This window comes from Leptodactylus fuscus, chromosome 8 (assembly GCF_031893055.1).
Source record: "Leptodactylus fuscus isolate aLepFus1 chromosome 8, aLepFus1.hap2, whole genome shotgun sequence".
Classification (NCBI taxonomy): Eukaryota; Metazoa; Chordata; class Amphibia; order Anura; family Leptodactylidae; genus Leptodactylus; species Leptodactylus fuscus.
In genome coordinates, this window is record NC_134272.1 from 1,486,224 (window position 1) to 1,505,104 (window position 18,881).

The following is an 18,881-nucleotide window of genomic DNA, read 5'->3' on the forward strand; positions in this document are numbered from 1 at the left end:
TCCCTGATCATATAGATATAATGGCCTCAATGTCCCCAGTCTAACAATTATATGAGAATTCGTTATCTCTGGTCACACGATCATGTGGACCTTCATGTCTCAGGTCATACAGTAATATGGCTGCCTCTATGTCCCTGGTCATGTTCTTACACGGACCTCCATGTCCCTGGTCCCACCATACTTGTCATTCAGTGAGGGTTGCGTTACCTTCCCTGGGGTGGAGGAGGACGATCGTAGATCCACCAGGACAGTCGTATCACTAGATCCCCCGTCCGGATAAACAATCTGACTCTGTCACAGAACAATAAGAAGATTAGACAAGATGAAGGCGCTGAATGGAGACCCCCTGGAGGATGGAATGGATGCGGCCAGATTGGGGGGGGGGGGGGGGTACCTCCCAGTGACCCCCTATCTATAAGGTCAGACCTCATATCTTATAATGATGATTCCTGGCCTGGGAGGGGCAGGTGGGACCTGACTACAGTGACGGTGCAGATATGGAGATTGGGGGTGTCGGCAGATCCCAGCTCTTCTGCTTGTTATAAAATACCCCCACTACATAGGACTGTGGGGCGCTGTATATACTGGCAGTACACTAGTGCTATATATACGTCTGTTCTCCAGTGTGGTGCCACATGGTAGTTGTAGTCCGCCCACCACACATGGGGATTCAGGTGACTCACGCCATGTCCCGGCTTCAGTCCTGTATACAGGAGATAACTTGTGTTTTACGAGGGGGAAGAAGCTGAATCTTTCCCGGTGACTCTCTCTGCTGACGTGAGGAGTTCTGTCACTTTAGGCTTTTATAGACAGGACATTACCTTGATGTTCCTGATTGCTGGTGGGGTGACCAGGGCGCTGCGCCTGCGCGGGCTTGGTGTAGACTGTGCCCTATAGAGTTGTGTGACGCTGCCCCCTAGTGGTCTCCAGGTGTAGAGATATTTGTATGTACTTCATGGCCTCCAGCCGTGACCGCTGATGCCCCCCGACCCTTGTACCTAGAAGTGCCCTCTTCTTACCAAGGAGATTCTCCCATTGAGGTGTCCGGAAAACTCAGCTGTGGCTCGAACCCATTCTCCATCTAAGGGCAAGTCCTGCAGGAACCTGGTACATTGCATTCTGGGAAACAGCACAAAGGTCACAGACGGGACTGAAAACCGCTCCAAGTATAAAGGACATGAACGTTCTACCAACATGGAAATCCCAAAATGCAGAGCGGAAGGCAATAGTCCAGAATGTCAAATCAAGTACATGATAAGGCAGATGTCTGAGAAGTTGGCCAAGACGTAACTGGGACAGGAGACAATTGTCAAGACGTAATATAGGAAGAATATGCGAGTCTGTCTTCCCTGATGTAATTAGGACGCCAGTGCCTCAGTCATACACACCAATAGAGGGCGCTCCCTGAGGATGTGCAAGTCTGTCTCCATGATGTAATTAGGACGTCAGTGCCTCAGTCATGCACACCAATAGAGGGCGCTCCCTGAGGATGTGCAAGTCTGTCTCCATGATGTAATTAGGACGTCAGTGCCTCAGTCATGCACACCAATAGAGGGCGCTCCCTGAGGATGTGCAAGTCTGTCTCCATGATGTAATTAGGATGTCAGTGCCTCAGTCATACACACCAATAGAGGGCGCTCCCTGAGGATGTGCAAGTCTGTCTTCCCTGATGTAATTAGGACGTCAGTACCTCAGTCATACACACCAATAGAGGGCGCTCCCTGAGGATGTGCAAGTCTGTCTTCCCTGATGTAATTAGGACGTCAGTGCCTCAGTCATGCACACCAATAGAGGGCGCTCCCTGAGGATGTGCAAGTCTGTCTCCATGATGTAATTAGGACGTCAGTGCCTCAGTCATACACACCAATAGAGGGCACTCCCTGAGGATGTGCGAGTCTGTCTTCCCTGATGTAATTAGGATGTCAGTGCCTCAGTCATACACACCAATAGAAGGCGCTACCTGAGGATGTGCGAGTCTGTCTCCATGATGTAATTAGGACGTCAGTGCCTCAGTCATACACACCAATAGAGGGCACTCCCTGAGGATGTGCAAGTCTGTCTCCATGATGTAATTAGGACGTCAGTGCCTCAGTCATACACACCAATAGAGGGCGCTCTCTGAGGATGTGCGAGTCTGTCTTCCCTGATGTAATTAGGACGTCAGTGCCTCAGTCATACACACCAATAGAGGGCGCTCTCTGAGGATGTGCGAGTCTGTCTTCCCTGATGTAATTAGGACGCCAGTGCCTCAGTCATACACACCAATAGAGGGCGCTCCCTGAGGATGTGCAAGTCTGTCTCCATGATGTAATTAGGATGTCAGTGCCTCAGTCATACACAGCAATAGAGGGCGCTCCCTGAGGATGTGCGAATCTGTCTCCATGATGTAATTAGGACGTCAGTGCCTCAGTCATACACACCAATAGAGGGCGCTCCCTGAGGATGTGCAAGTCTGTCTCCATGATGTAATTAGGACGTCAGTGCCTCAGTCATACACACCAATAGAGGGCGCTACCTGAGGATGTGCGAGTCTGTCTTCCCTGATGTAATTAGGACGCCAGTGCCTCAGTCATACACAACAATAGAGGGCGCTCCCTGAGGATGTGCGAGTCTGTCTCCATGATGTAATTAGGACGTCAGTGCCTCTAGTATGCACACCAATAGAGGGCGCTCCCTGAGGATGTGCGAGTCTGTCTTCCCTGATGTAATTAGGACGCCAGTGCCTCAGTCATACACACCAATAGAGGGCGCTCCCTGAGGATGTGCAAGTCTGTCTTCCCTGATGTAATTAGGACGTCAGTGCCTCAGTCATACACACCAATAGAGGGCGCTCCCTGAGGATGTGCAAGTCTGTCTTCCCTGATGTAATTAGGACGTCAGTGCCTCAGTCATACACACCAATAGAGGGCGCTCCCTGAGGATGTGCAAGTCTGTCTTCCCTGATGTAATTAGGACGCCAGTGCCTCAGTCATACACACCAATAGAGGGCGCTACCTGAGGATGTGCGAGTCTGTCTTCCCTGATGTAATTAGGACGTCAGTGCCTCAGTCATGCACACCAATAGAGGGCGCTCCCTGAGGATGTGCAAGTCTGTCTCCATGATGTAATTAGGACGTCATTGCCTCAGTCATACACACCAATAGAGGGCGCTCCCTGAGGATGTGTAAGTCTGTCTCCATAATGTAATTAGGACGCCAGTGCCTCAGTCATACACACCAATAGAGGGCGCTACCGGAGGATGTGCGAGTCTGTCTTTCCTGATGTAATTAGGACGCCAGTGCCTCAGTCATACACACCAATAGAGGGCACTCCCTGAGGATGTGCAAGTCTGTCTCCATGATGTAATTAGGATGTCAGTGCCTCAGTCATACACACCAATAGAGGGCGCTCCCTGAGGATGTGCAAGTCTGTCTTCCCTGATGTAATTAGGACGCCAGTGCCTCAGTCATACACACCAATAGAGGGCGCTACCTGAGGATGTGCGAGTCTGTCTTCCCTGATGTAATTAGGACGCCAGTGCCTCAGTCATACACACCAATAGAGGGCGCTCCCTGAGGATGTGCAAGTCTGTCTCCATGATGTAATTAGGACGTCAGTGCCTCAGTCATACACAGCAATAGAGGGCGCTCCCTGAGGATGTGCAAGTCTGTCTTCCCTGATGTAATTAGGACGTCAGTGCCTCTAGTATGCACACCAATAGAGGGCGCTCCCTGAGGATGTGCAAGTCTGTCTTCCCTGAAGTAATTAGGACGTCAGTGCCTCAGTCATACACACCAATAGAGGGCGCTCACTGAGGATGTGCGAGTCTGTCTTCCATGATGTAATTAGGACGTCAGTGCCTCAGTCATACACACCAATAGAGGGCGCTCCCTGAGGATGTGCAAGTCTGTCTTCATGATGTAATTAGGACGTCAGTGCCTCAGTCATACACACCAATAGAGGGCGCTCCCTGAGGATGTGCAAGTCTGTCTCCATGATGTAATTAGGATGTCAATGCCTCAGTCATACACACCAATAGATGGCGCTCCCTGAGGATGTGCGAGTCTGTCTTCCCTGATATAATTAGGACGTCAGTGCCTCAGTCATACACACCAATAGAGGGCGCTACCTGAGGATGTGCAAGTCTGTCTTCCCTGAAGTAATTAGGATGTCAGTGCCTCAGTCATACACACCAATAGAGGGCGCTCCCTGAGGATGTGCAAGTCTGTCTTCATGATGTAATTAGGACGTCAGTGCCTCAGTCATACACACCAATAGAGGGCGCTCCCTGAGGATGTGCAAGTCTGTCTTCCCTGATGTAATTAGGACGCCAGTGCCTCAGTCATACACACCAATAGAGGGCGCTCACTGAGGATGTGCGAGTCTGTCTTCCATGATGTAATTAGGATGTCAGTGCCTCTAGTATGCACACCAATGGAGGGCGCTCCCTGAGGATGTGCGAGTCTGTCTCCATGATGTAATTAGGACGTCAGTGCCTCTAGTATGCACACCAATAGAGGGCGCTCCCTGAGGATGTGCAAGTCTGTCTTCCCTGATGTAATTAGGACGCCAGTGCCTCAGTCATACACACCAATAGAGGGCGCTACCTGAGGATGTGCAAGTCTGTCTTCCCTGATGTAATTAGGACGTCAGTGCCTCAGTCATACACACCAATAGAGGGCGCTCCCTGAGGATGTGCAAGTCTGTCTTCCCTGATGTAATTAGGATGTCAGTGCCTCAGTCATACACACCAATAGAGGGCGCTCCCTGAGGATGTGCAAGTCTGTCTTCCCTGATGTAATTAGGACGTCAGTGCCTCAGTCATACACACCAATAGATGGCGCTCCCTGAGGATGTGCAAGTCTGTCTTCCCTGATGTAATTAGGACGTCAGTGCCTCAGTCATACACACCAATAGAGGGCGCTCCCTGAGGATGTGCAAGTCTGTCTCCATGATGTAATTAGGATGTCAGTGCCTCAGTCATACACACCAATAGATGGCGCTCCCTGAGGATGTGCGAGTCTGTCTTCCCTGATATAATTAGGACGTCAGTGCCTCAGTCATACACACCAATAGAGGGCGCTACCTGAGGATGTGCAAGTCTGTCTTCCCTGAAGTAATTAGGATGTCAGTGCCTCAGTCATACACACCAATAGAGGGCGCTCCCTGAGGATGTGCAAGTCTGTCTTCATGATGTAATTAGGACGTCAGTGCCTCAGTCATACACACCAATAGAGGGCGCTCCCTGAGGATGTGCAAGTCTGTCTCCATGATGTAATTAGGACGCCAGTGCCTCTAGTATGCACACCAATGGAGGGCGCTCCCTGAGGATGTGCGAGTCTGTCTCCATGATGTAATTAGGACGTCAGTGCCTCTAGTATGCACACCAATAGAGGGCGCTCCCTGAGGATGTGCAAGTCTGTCTTCCCTGATGTAATTAGGACGCCAGTGCCTCAGTCATACACACCAATAGAGGGCGCTACCTGAGGATGTGCAAGTCTGTCTTCCCTGATGTAATTAGGACGTCAGTGCCTCAGTCATACACACCAATAGAGGGCGCTCCCTGAGGATGTGCAAGTCTGTCTTCCCTGATGTAATTAGGATGTCAGTGCCTCAGTCATACACACCAATAGAGGGCGCTCCCTGAGGATGTGCGAGTCTGTCTTCCCTGATGTAATTAGGACGCCAGTGCCTCTAGTATGCACACCAATGGAGGGCGCTCCCTGAGGATGTGCGAGTCTGTCTCCATGATGTAATTAGGACGTCAGTGCCTCTAGTATGCACACCAATAGAGGGCGCTCCCTGAGGATGTGCAAGTCTGTCTTCCCTGATGTAATTAGGACGCCAGTGCCTCAGTCATACACACCAATAGAGGGCGCTCCCTGAGGATGTGCAAGTCTGTCTCCATGATGTAATTAGGACGTCAGTGCCTCAGTCATACACACCAATAGAGGGCGCTCCCTGAGGATGTGCAAGTCTGTCTTCCCTGATGTAATTAGGACGCCAGTGCCTCAGTCATACACACCAATAGAGGGCGCTCCCTGAGGATGTGCAAGTCTGTCTCCATGATGTAATTAGGACGTCAGTGCCTCAGTCATACACACCAATAGAGGGCGCTCCCTGAGGATGTGCAAGTCTGTCTTCCCTGATGTAATTAGGATGTCAGTGCCTCAGTCATACACACCAATAGAAGGCGCTACCTGAGGATGTGCGAGTCTGTCTCCATGATGTAATTAGGATGTCAGTGCCTCAGTCATACACACCAATAGAGGGCGCTCCCTGAGGATGTGCGAGTCTGTCTTCCCTGATGTAATTAGGACGCCAGTGCCTCAGTCATACACACCAATAGAGGGCGCTCCCTGAGGATGTGCAAGTCTGTCTCCATGATGTAATTAGGATGTCAGTGCCTCAGTCATACACACCAATAGAGGGCGCTACCTGAGGATGTGCGAGTCTGTCTCCATGATGTAATTAGGATGTCAGTGCCTCAGTCATACACACCAATAGAGGGCGCTCACTGAGGATGTGCAAGTCTGTCTTCCCTGATGTAATTAGGACGTCAGTACCTCAGTCATACACACCAATAGAGGGCGCTCCCTGAGGATGTGCAAGTCTGTCTTCCCTGATGTAATTAGGACGCCAGTGCCTCAGTCATACACACCAATAGAGGGCGCTCACTGAGGATGTGCAAGTCTGTCTTCCCTGATGTAATTAGGACGTCAGTACCTCAGTCATGCACACCAATAGAGGGCGCTCCCTGAGGATGTGCAAGTCTGTCTCCATGATGTAATTAGGACGCCAGTGCCTCAGTCATACACACCAATAGAGGGCGCTCCCTGAGGATGTGCAAGTCTGTCTCCATGATGTAATTAGGATGTCAGTGCCTCAGTCATACACACCAATAGAGGGCGCTCACTGAGGATGTGCAAGTCTGTCTTCCCTGATGTAATTAGGACGTCAGTGCCTCAGTCATACACACCAATAGAGGGCGCTTCCTGAGGATGTGTAAGTCTGTCTCCATGATGTAATTAGGATGTCAGTGCCTCAGTCATGCACACCAATAGAGGGCGCTCACTGAGGATGTGCAAGTCTGTCTTCCGTGATGTAATTAGGACGTCAGTGCCTCAGTCATACACACCAATAGAGGGCGCTCACTGAGGATGTGCGAGTCTGTCTTCCATGATGTAATTAGGACGCCAGTGCCTCAGTCATACACACCAATAGAGGGCGCTCCCTGAGGATGTGCAAGTCTGTCTCCATGATGTAATTAGGATGTCAGTGCCTCAGTCATACACACCAATAGAGGGCGCTTCCTGAGGATGTGTAAGTCTGTCTCCATGATGTAATTAGGATGTCAGTGCCTCAGTCATGCACACCAATAGAGGGCACTCACTGAGGATGTGCAAGTCTGTCTTCCGTGATGTAATTAGGACGCCAGTGCCTCAGTCATACACACCAATAGAGGGCGCTCCCTGAGGATGTGCAAGTCTGTCTTCCCTGATGTAATTAGGACGCCAGTGCCTCAGTCATACACACCAATAGAGGGTGCTACCTGAGGATGTGCGAGTCTGTCTTCCCTGATGTAATTAGGACGCCAGTGCCTCAGTCATACACACCAATAGAGGGCGCTCCCTGAGGATGTGCAAGTCTGTCTCCATGATGTAATTAGGACGTCAGTGCCTCAGTCATACACAGCAATAGAGGGCGCTCACTGAGGATGTGCGAGTCTGTCTTCCATGATGTAATTAGGACGTCAGTGCCTCTAGTATGCACACCAATAGAGGGCGCTCCCTGAGGATGTGCGAGTCTGTCTCCATGATGTAATTAGGACGTCAGTGCCTCAGTCATACACACCAATAGAGGGCGCTCCCTGAGGATGTGCGAGTCTGTCTCCATGATGTAATTAGGACGTCAGTGCCTCTAGTATGCACACCAATAGAGGGCGCTCCCTGAGGATGTGCGAGTCTGTCTTCCCTGATGTAATTAGGACGCCAGTGCCTCTAGTATGCACACCAATAGAGGGCGCTCCCTGAGGATGTGCAAGTCTGTCTTCCCTGATGTAATTAGGACGTCAGTGCCTCAGTCATACACACCAATAGAGGGCGCTCCCTGAGGATGTGCAAGTCTGTCTTCCCTGATGTAATTAGGACGTCAGTGCCTCAGTCATACACACCAATAGAGGGCGCTCCCTGAGGATGTGCAAGTCTGTCTTCCCTGATGTAATTAGGACGTCAGTGCCTCTAGTATGCACACCAATAGAGGGCGCTCCCTGAGGATGTGCAAGTCTGTCTTCCCTGATGTAATTAGGACGTCAGTGCCTCAGTCATACACACCAATAGAGGGCGCTCCCTGAGGATGTGCAAGTCTGTCTTCCCTGATGTAATTAGGATGTCAGTGCCTCTAGTATGCACACCAATAGAGGGCGCTCCCTGAGGATGTGCGAGTCTGTCTTCCCTGATGTAATTAGGACGCCAGTGCCTCAGGTACAGTCTTCAGAGCCTGGTGTCTGGTATAATCCCAACATCATTGCAAACAACAGCCTCTGAGAAGGTCAGGCATGATGTTAGAGGAAGCGCCCTCTATAGGCTTGTATGACTGAGACTCTGTCTTCCTAATTACATCATGGAAGATAGACTTGCACATCCTCAGTGAGCGCCCTCTATAGGCTTGTATGACTGAGGCACTGACATCCTAATTACATCATGGAAGTCAGATTTGCATATTCTTCCCATGTTCCTTTGCACAGTGGAGCGCTCGTGGCTTAATAAGACTCCACACCCCTATATGGTGGTCTCTCCCTAAGGAGTGACCATATTCCCCCAAGACATAATAGGCACAGAAGACAAAAGTCACAAGTAACAGGGACAGAAGACCAAGAGAGTAACTTGAGGGAGAGCAGAGGATGCAGCACCACACCCAAAGGGTTAACAAATACAGAAAAAGTTCAGATAAGATCAGACGGAAACAGGTCGAGATAAAATAATCCGGCTAATAAATTACAAGACACAGAACAGGTTCAGGAACGTCAGCAAGAACCTGGGGCTCAGCAAACTGTCACGTGGGCGGAGGATCGTGGACCCACCATGATAGCAAACTGGTACACGGCAACAGGGACAGAAGACAAAGGTCAAAGGTAACGGGGACAGAAGACAAAGGTCAAAGGTAACAGGGACAGAAGACAAAACCACAGGTAACAGGGACAGAAGACAAAGGTCAAAGGTAACAGGGACAGAAGCCACAGGTAACAGGGACAGAAGACAAAGGTCAAAGGTAACAAGGACAGAAGACAAAACCAAACGTAACAGGGACAGAAGACAAAACCACAGGTAACAGGGACAGAAGACAAAACCACAGGTAACAGGGACATAAGACAGAACCAAAGGTAACAGGGACAGAAGACAAAGCCACAGGTAACAGGGACAGAAGCCACAGGTAACAGGGACAGAAGACAGAACCACAGGTAAAAGGGACAGAAGACAAAGGTCAAAGGTAACAAGGACAGAAGACAAAACCAAACGTAACAGGGACGGAAGACAAAACCACAGGTAACAGGGACAGAAGACAAAACCACAGGTAACAGGGACATAAGACAGAACCAAAGGTAACAGGGACAGAAGACAAAGCCACAGGTAACAGGGACAGAAGACAAAACCAAACGTAACAGGGACAGAAGACAAAACCACAGGTAACAGGGACATAAGACAGAACCACAGGTAACAGGGACAGAAGACAAAACCACAGGTAACAGGGACAGAAGACAAAGGTCAAAGGTAACAAGGACAGAAGACAAAACCAAACTTAACAGGGACAGAAGACAAAGCCACAGGTAACAAGGACAGAAGACAGAACCAAATATAACAAGGACAGAAGACAAAACCACAGGTAACAGGGACAGAAGACAAATCCACAGGTAACAAGGAGAGAAGACAAAGCCACAGGTAACAGGGACAGAAGACAAAACCACAGGTAACAGGGACAGAAGACAAAACCACAGGTAACAGGGACAGAAGACAAAGCCACAGGTAACAGGGACAGAAGACAAAACCACAGGTAACAGGGACAGAAGACAAAACCACAGGTAACAGGGACAGAAGACAAAGCCACAGGTAACAGGGACAGAAGACAGAACCAAATGTAACAGGGACAGAAGACAGAACCAAATGTAACAGGGACAGAAGACAAAACCAAATGTAACAGGGACAGAAGACAAAGCCACAGGTAACAGGGACAGAAGACAAAACCAAATGTAACAGGGACAGAAGACAAAACCAAATGTAACAGGGACAGAAGACAAAGCCACAGGTAACAGGGACAGAAGACAGAACCACAGGTAACAGGGACAGAAGACAAAGCCACAGGTAACAGGGACAGAAGACAAAACCACAGGTAACAGGGACAGAAGACAAAGCCACAGGTAACAGGGACAGAAGACAAAACCACAGGTAACAGGGACAGAAGACAAAACCAAATGTAACAGGGACAGAAGACAAAGCCCCAGGTAACAGGGACAGAAGACAAAACCACAGGTAACAGGGACAGAAGACAAAGCCACAGGTAACAGGGACAGAAGACAAAACCACAGGTAACAGGGACAGAAGACAAAACCAAATGTAACAGGGACAGAAGACAAAGCCCCAGGTAACAGGGACAGAAGACAAAGCCACAGGTAACAGGGACAGAAGACAAAGCCACAGGTAACAGGGACAGAAGACAAAGCCACAGGTAACAGGGACAGAAGACAAAGGTCAAAGGTAACAGGAACAGAAGACAAAGGTCAAAGGTAACAGGAACAGAAGACAAAGGTCAAAGGTAACAGGGACAGAAGACATAACAAAAGGTAACAGGGACAGAAGACAAAGGTCACAGGTAACAGGGACAGAAGACAAAGGTCACAGGTAACAGGGACAGAAGACAAAGGTCACAGGTAACAGGGACAGAAAAAAAACCCCACAGGTAACAGGGACAGAAGACAAAGCCACAGGTAACAGGGACAGAAGACAAAACAAAAGGTAACAGGGACAGAAGACAAAGGTAAAAGGTAACAGGGACAGAAGACAAAGGTAAAAGGTAACAGGGACAGAAGACAGAACAAAAGGTAACAGGGACAGAAGACAAAACCACAAGTAACAGGGACAGAAGGCAAAGGTCACAGGTAACAGGGACAGAAGACAGAACAAAAGGTAACAGGGACAGAAGACAAAGCCACAGGTAACAGGGACAGAAGACAGAACCAAATGTAACAGGGACAGAAGACAGAACCAAATGTAACAGGGACAGAAGACAAAACCAAATGTAACAGGGACAGAAGACAAAGCCACAGGTAACAGGGACAGAAGACAAAACCAAATGTAACAGGGACAGAAGACAAAACCAAATGTAACAGGGACAGAAGACAAAGCCACAGGTAACAGGGACAGAAGACAGAACCACAGGTAACAGGGACAGAAGACAAAGCCACAGGTAACAGGGACAGAAGACAAAACCACAGGTAACAGGGACAGAAGACAAAGCCACAGGTAACAGGGACAGAAGACAAAACCAAATGTAACAGGGACAGAAGACAAAACCAAATGTAACAGGGACAGAAGACAAAGCCACAGGTAACAGGGACAGAAGACAGAACCACAGGTAACAGGGACAGAAGACAAAGCCACAGGTAACAGGGACAGAAGACAAAACCACAGGTAACAGGGACAGAAGACAAAGCCACAGGTAACAGGGACAGAAGACAAAACCACAGGTAACAGGGACAGAAGACAAAACCAAATGTAACAGGGACAGAAGACAAAGCCCCAGGTAACAGGGACAGAAGACAAAACCACAGGTAACAGGGACAGAAGACAAAGCCACAGGTAACAGGGACAGAAGACAAAACCACAGGTAACAGGGACAGAAGACAAAACCAAATGTAACAGGGACAGAAGACAAAGCCCCAGGTAACAGGGACAGAAGACAAAGCCACAGGTAACAGGGACAGAAGACAAAGCCACAGGTAACAGGGACAGAAGACAAAGCCACAGGTAACAGGGACAGAAGACAAAGGTCAAAGGTAACAGGAACAGAAGACAAAGGTCAAAGGTAACAGGAACAGAAGACAAAGGTCAAAGGTAACAGGGACAGAAGACATAACAAAAGGTAACAGGGACAGAAGACAAAGGTCACAGGTAACAGGGACAGAAGACAAAGGTCACAGGTAACAGGGACAGAAGACAAAGGTCACAGGTAACAGGGACAGAAAAAAACCCCCACAGGTAACAGGGACAGAAGACAAAGCCACAGGTAACAGGGACAGAAGACAAAACAAAAGGTAACAGGGACAGAAGACAAAGGTAAAAGGTAACAGGGACAGAAGACAAAGGTAAAAGGTAACAGGGACAGAAGACAGAACAAAAGGTAACAGGGACAGAAGACAAAACCACAAGTAACAGGGACAGAAGGCAAAGGTCACAGGTAACAGGGACAGAAGACAGAACAAAAGGTAACAGGGACAGAAGACAAAGCCACAAGTAACAGGGACAGAAGACAAAACAAAAGGTAACAGGGACAGAAGACAAAGCCACAGGTAACAGGGACAGAAGACAAAGCCACAAGTAACAGGGACAGAAGACAAAACAAAAGGTAACAGAGACAGAAGGCAAAGGTCACAGGTAACAGGGACAGAAGACAAAGGTAACAGGGACAGAAGACAAAGTCACAGGGACAGAAGACACATGCTATGGGTAACCGTGAGAGGTATTTCAGTACCCCCTCCCTCTTCAACCCTCCTTTTTAAGTCCAAAATAAAATGGCCTGATCTAAGATGTCCTTAAGAATTAAATTGCACCAAAAACTTCCACTGTTGAGACAGGAACAGGTTTACACTCAGGATTCACAAGGTTTAGGTCAGCTTTATACCACAAATTAACAAATACAGAACAAGTTCAGATACAGATCAGACAAGACGGAAACAGGTCAAGATAAAATAATCCGGCTAATAAATTACAAGACACAGAACAGGTTCATGAAAGGTTCAGGAATGTCTGCGAGACCCTTGGGCTGAGCAAACTGTCACGGGGGCGGAGGATCGTGGACCCACCATGATAGAAAACTGGTACAGGGTAACAGGGACAGAAAATAAAACCAAAGCCAACAGGGACAGAAGAAAAAAACAAACATAACAGGGATAGAAGACAGAACCAAACGTAACAGGGACAGAAGACAAAACCAAACGTAACAGGGACAGAAGACAAAACCAAACGTAACAGGGACAGAAGACAAAGCCAAATGTAACAGGAACAGAAGACAAAGCCACAGGTAACAGGGACAGAAGACAAAGCCACAAGTAACAGGGACAGAAGACAAAGCCACAGGTAACAGGGACAGAAGACAAAGCCACAAGTAACAGGGACAGAAGACAAAGCCACAGGTAACAGGGACAGAAGACAAAGCCACAAGTAACAGGGACAGAAGACAAAGCCACAGGTAACAGGGACAGAAGACAAAGCCACAGGTAACAGGGACAGAAGACAAAACCACAGGTAACAGGGACAGAAGACAAAGCCACAGGTAACAGGGACAGAAGACAAAGCCACAGGTAACAGGGACAGAAGACAGAACCACAGGTAACAGGGACAGAAGACAAAGCCACAGGTAACAGGTACAGAAGACAAAACCACAGGTAACAGGGACAGAAGACAAAGCCACAGGTAACAGGGACAGAAGACAGAACCAAATGTAACAGGGACAGAAGACAGAACCACAGGTAACAGGGACAGAAGACAAAACCAAATGTAACAGGGACAGAAGACAAAACCAAATGTAACAGGGACAGAAGACAAAGCCACAGGTAACAGGGACAGAAGACAGAACCACAGGTAACAGGGACAGAAGACAAAGCCACAGGTAACAGGGACAGAAGACAAAACTAAACGTAACAGGGACAGAAGACAAAGCCACAGGTAACAGGGACAGAAGACAAAACAAAAGGTAACAGGGACAGAAGACAGAACGAAACGTAACAGGGACAGAAGACAAAACCACAGGTAACAGGGACAGAAGACAAAGCCACAGGTAACAGGGACAGAAGACAGAACCAAATGTAACAGGGACAGAATACAGAACCACAGGTAACAGGGACAGAAGACAAAACCAAATGTAACAGGGACAGAAGACAAAACCAAATGTAACAGGGACATAAGACAGAACCAAAGGTAACAGGGACAGAAGACAAAGCCACAGGTAACAGGGACAGAAGACAAAGCCACAGGTATCAGGGACAGAAGAGAAAACCACAGGTAACAGGGACAGAAGACAAAGCCACAGGTAACAGGGACAGAAGACAAAGCCACAGGTAACAGGGACAGAAGACAGAACGAAACGTAACAGGGACAGAAGACAAAGCCACAGGTAACAGGGACAGAAGACAAAACCAAACGTAACAGGGACAGAAGAGAAAACCACAGGTAACAGGGACAGAAGACAAAGCCACAGGTAACAGGGACAGAAGACAGAACGAAACGTAACAGGGACAGAAGACAAAACCAAATGTAACAGGGACAGAAGACAAAACGAAACGTAACAGGGACAGAAGACAAAACCAAATGTAACAGGGTCAGAAGACAAAGCCAAAGATAATAGGGACAGAAGACAGAACCACAGGTAACAGGGACAGAAGACAAAGCCACAGGTAACAGGGACAGAAGACAAAGGCAAAAGAAACGGATAGAAGACAATGTCACAGGCAGGCATGGTTGGATCTTGGCCATGTGCTAACCATCCCGCCGTACAGGCCACCAGGCTTTAATGGGGTATCTCCAGGCTCTTCCACCAATTGTATCTGTGTCCTTAAGGTGTGTATTATAAGCGTGGCTCAGGTGCAGCTCTCATGACTTCCTATGGTGGGGGGCTGGTATTGTTTTTTTTTATGTCTCCCCCGCCCACAGTTTATGATTGACAGCTCTCTCCATGTATATTGTCTTAGAAGGGATCTATATGTGCCTGTGCTAATCCCCTCCCCCTTCACCCTACATAAGTCACCTAACAGAACTGCCTTGAATTCAGTTTTGTCAATGATCTTCCACACTCCAGGGTCAATCAGCACACGATACCATCATCATCCTCTTCCGTGACATCACTTACCGAGAGCCATTGGCGTAATGAATCACCAGTGATCGTCCCAGGATGCTGTGTCTCCCTGACATCGGGAAGTTCATGTCCATGTACTGTTTAGTCACATTGTCTTGGTTGGTTAGAAGCCCCTGCCGACCACTGATGTCCCCCACCTCATATTCATCATCTGTGCCATTCCCTGCCACTGGAGAAGTGGATATGTTTATGCTGAAGGGGTTAAAGTGACCTTGTATCAGAGCATTTGAACAAGGCTCATCCAATGCTCCAGTCACTGGAAGAAGATGGATGTGGAACCCCCCAGCGAGGCCTCTCAGATCATGGAAACTGAACTGAACAAATGTTGGGTCCAGTTCAGAGACTTGTGAAGCTCGGAGTTCCCCATGAGCATTGCCAAAACCAAACCAAGCACCGGTCCTTCCTTCTGAGTTGCGGTGAAGGAGAATGTTGGCACAGGCTATACGTGTGGCGGCACCATCTGCTCCATGAACCACCATAGATCTTCCGATGATAGAATTCGGCCCACTGAGTGATGTTGATGTATCAGTAAATACATGTCTGGTCGGATTGGCCCTAGAGAATGAGATGGGCTGATGTTTGGAGGCATAGTCTCCAGCCTCACACCTCAGAGGATGCCAAGGGTTACACTCATCACTGTATTTCGCATTGATGGGTACATTGTAGGGGTTGAAGTGTCCCCCAGCATTGGTGCAACTCTCTGACTCTGTCTGGAGGAGAAATTGATGAATGTGCCAATTATGACCCTGACTAATGTTATCTGAACCATGAGACAACTCCACGTATATGGAGAGGTCACTATATGGATCACCCAGCGCCTGCTGGAACATGACTCTACCAATCACACCTTTCCGGAAGATTGCAGTGGCTTTCATGGCTTCTCCACCCAGTCGTATGGTGCTGCAGGCCCACGCTTCACCACTGGTCCTGGAGATGACAATAGAGCGACCAATAATACTGTTGTTACCAAACACTGGCAAATTCCAGTCGATTAGCTCAGTCTTAAAGTTCTTTTGATCCTGAAGCGTGCCATGACGCCCACTCAAGTCACCTAATGGCCAAGAACTATGAGCACCTTGAGGGGATGAAAACTGACTGGTAACATCCAAGGGATCCCACAGCTTCCCGATATCTTCTGTAGCACACAGGTCCTGTCCTGGCTCTTGACGTGGAAGAACAGGAAGAGAATGAATCCTATAGTGTCCGGCATGTCCATGAAGTCGCTCTAGGTTAATAGCTATGTGAGTGGGAGAGAACGGAGACTCTTGTCTGAATGTGAAGCTTCCGTTGATTCCGAGCATGCTGATTGGTGCAGACGCCTCCTTTGAGGTTACAGTCTTCACTTCTGTACATGTCCATCTCTCATTGTACTTTACCAGAAGAAATGGCATGATGGTGACATCACTCAGCTCTAACCGGCTCTTGACAAACTTCTTCTCACTTCCAGGTTCAATGCTGCCAAAAACAAGTCCATCATCTAGGTGGCATGTGCTAGAGAACAGCAGAGAGGTGTTCAGTGTGGGAATCTCTTCCAACATGGCCAGATCCAGCAAACCCACCATCATGTTCTGAGACTGCAAAAAGTAGACTTGGCCGATAATGAAGGAATTGAGCTTGGCTTGCCATGTACGCTGAGAACTGTCCTGGAGGTTGACACATGTCTTTTGGCCACAGGTCTCCAGAGCCAGAGATCGTCCCCCATATCTTATCTTACTGTCAATGACCATTTCTCCAACTCCACCCATAGTGACATTGTAACAAGGCCGACCAATGAACTCCTCATCACAAGGATCCCTCGACTCTCCGTGCACCACTGGGAACTCATGGATGGAGATGCTGACAGGGCCACATGAGCCGGTGAGGTTGGTCCAGAGAATAAAGGTGTTGGTGTTGATTGAGATGGAGCCGGTTGTGCTCGCCATCTGTATCTGGGCTTTTAAGTCTCCTTGGGACTCAGAGTCTGGATAGGGAAATAGAAATGATGAAACAGAATGAACCAAACTTGAAGGGAGCTGCAGATTGGTGGCCGTGTCAGGGACTGCTAAAAAACAGCAAAGGTCCTGAGTACAAGGAGAGTAAAGGGGTAACTGTTCTCTAGTAACATACCATAGAGTACCCCCATATATCCTCTCCTGTCTCCTCCCAACCTATCTGCCCCTCAGGGACTCTTCTATCTCTTCCAAACTTCAATATCCTCTCCAGCCCCATCTGTCCCTTCCAGAGATCTTTGTCCTCTCCAGACTCCTCTGTCCTCCTCCAGACTTCTTTTTCCTCCTCAAGACCCCTGTTTCCCCCAGACCTCTCTGTCTACTTCCAGACTCCACAGTCCTCCTCCAGATTCTCTGTCCTCCTCCAAAACCCTTGTCTTCTCAAATAAGTCCTCTGTTCCCTCCTCCAGACTTCTCTGTCCTCTTCAGACTCCTCTGTCCCCTCCATAGACCTCTGTCCTTCTCTAGACCCCTCTTTTTCCTCCTCCAGACTTCTCTGTCCCCTCCATAGACCTCTGTTCTTCTCTAGACCCCTCTGTTTCCTCCTCCAGACTCCTCTGTCCCCTCCATAGACCTCTTTCCTCCTATAGACCCCTCTTTTTCCTCCTCCAGACTCCTCTGTCTCCTCCATAGACCTCTTTCCTTCTCTAGACCCCTCCTCCAGACTCCTCTGTCTCCTCCATAGACCTCTTTCCTTCTCTAGACCCCTCCTCCAGACTCTTCTGTCCCCTCCATAGACCTCTGTCCTTCTCTAGACCCCTCTTTTTCCTCCTCCAGACTCCTCTACCCCTCCATAGACCTCTTTCCTCCTATAGACCCCTCGGTTACGTTCGTTAGTCTATGGTGTATACGGACTGGTTAATTGACAGCAGTTATTTGTTATCTATATTACACCCCCCCTTATCTGCCGGGCCCCCGCTATGTGCACAGCTTGTACATACTGTACTATACGTTGGCCCCTGGCACTCGGCTTACACATTTACCAGGGTGTGACCTTCGTCTCTTGGGGATGTGGGGGGGGGGGGTCTCTTATTCCCCCAGACCCTTTATGTTAATAAATAACGAGCTTTCTATTAACCATTCGATCCCCATCCCCTAGCCCTGGCACTCACCTTGTATCAGCAGCGCTGTGACCAGGAGGAGCAGCATTGTGTATGTGCCGCAGACGTCGCCTCCAGCTGACCCTCCTTAGATGCTCCTTCTTACTGTCTGTGAGACTTCTCTGCCCAGTCTGAGGTCCGCCTGTCACTTCCTTAAAACCAACCCAACCACTTACTGAGCTACTGAGCCCCGTCCAGCAGAAATAACCCTCGAGTGTCCGCAGCTCAGTAAGTAAGTGCCCCCTAGAGGAGTGTCCGCTGCTCAGTAAGTAAGAGCCCCCTATGGGAGTGTCCGCAGCTCAGTAAGTAAGTGCCCCCTAGAGGAGTGTCCGCTGCTCAGTAAGTAAGTGCCCCCTAGAGGAGTGTCCGCAGCTCAGTAAGTAAGAGCCCCCTATGGGAGTGTCCGCAGCTCAGTAAGTAAGTGCCCCCTAGAGGAGTGTCCGCAGCTCAGTAAGTAAGTGCCCCCTATAGGAGTGTCCGCAGCTCAGTAAGTAAGTGCCCCCTAGAGGAGTGTCCGCAGCTCAGTAAGTAAGTGCCCCCTAGAGGAGTGTCCGCTGCTCAGTAAGTAAGTGCCCCCTAGAGGAGTGTCCGCAGCTCAGTAAGTAAGAGCCCCCTATGGGAGTGTCCGCAGCTCAGTAAGTAAGTGCCCCCTAGAGGAGTGTCCGCTGCTCAGTAAGTAAGTGCCCCCTAG

The 18,881-nt window shown here is 49.0% G+C and overlaps 1 protein-coding gene across 1 annotated transcript in view; it reads right to left on the reverse strand.

Moving 5' to 3' along the window:
- Window positions 1–18,294, reverse strand: part of LOC142217638 (uncharacterized) — a 41,551-nt gene extending 23,257 nt beyond the window's left edge. The window contains exons 1-4 of the mRNA XM_075285962.1: window positions 18,203–18,294; window positions 15,097–17,062; window positions 1,020–1,119; window positions 208–291 (exon numbers count right to left, since the gene is read on the reverse strand). Coding sequence (XP_075142063.1) covers window positions 208–291; window positions 1,020–1,119; window positions 15,097–17,062; window positions 18,203–18,239 — 2,187 coding nt within the window. The 5' untranslated portion in view covers window positions 18,240–18,294. The remainder of the gene's footprint in view (window positions 1–207; window positions 292–1,019; window positions 1,120–15,096; window positions 17,063–18,202) is intronic.
- Between the last annotated feature and the right edge of the window lie 587 nt (window positions 18,295–18,881).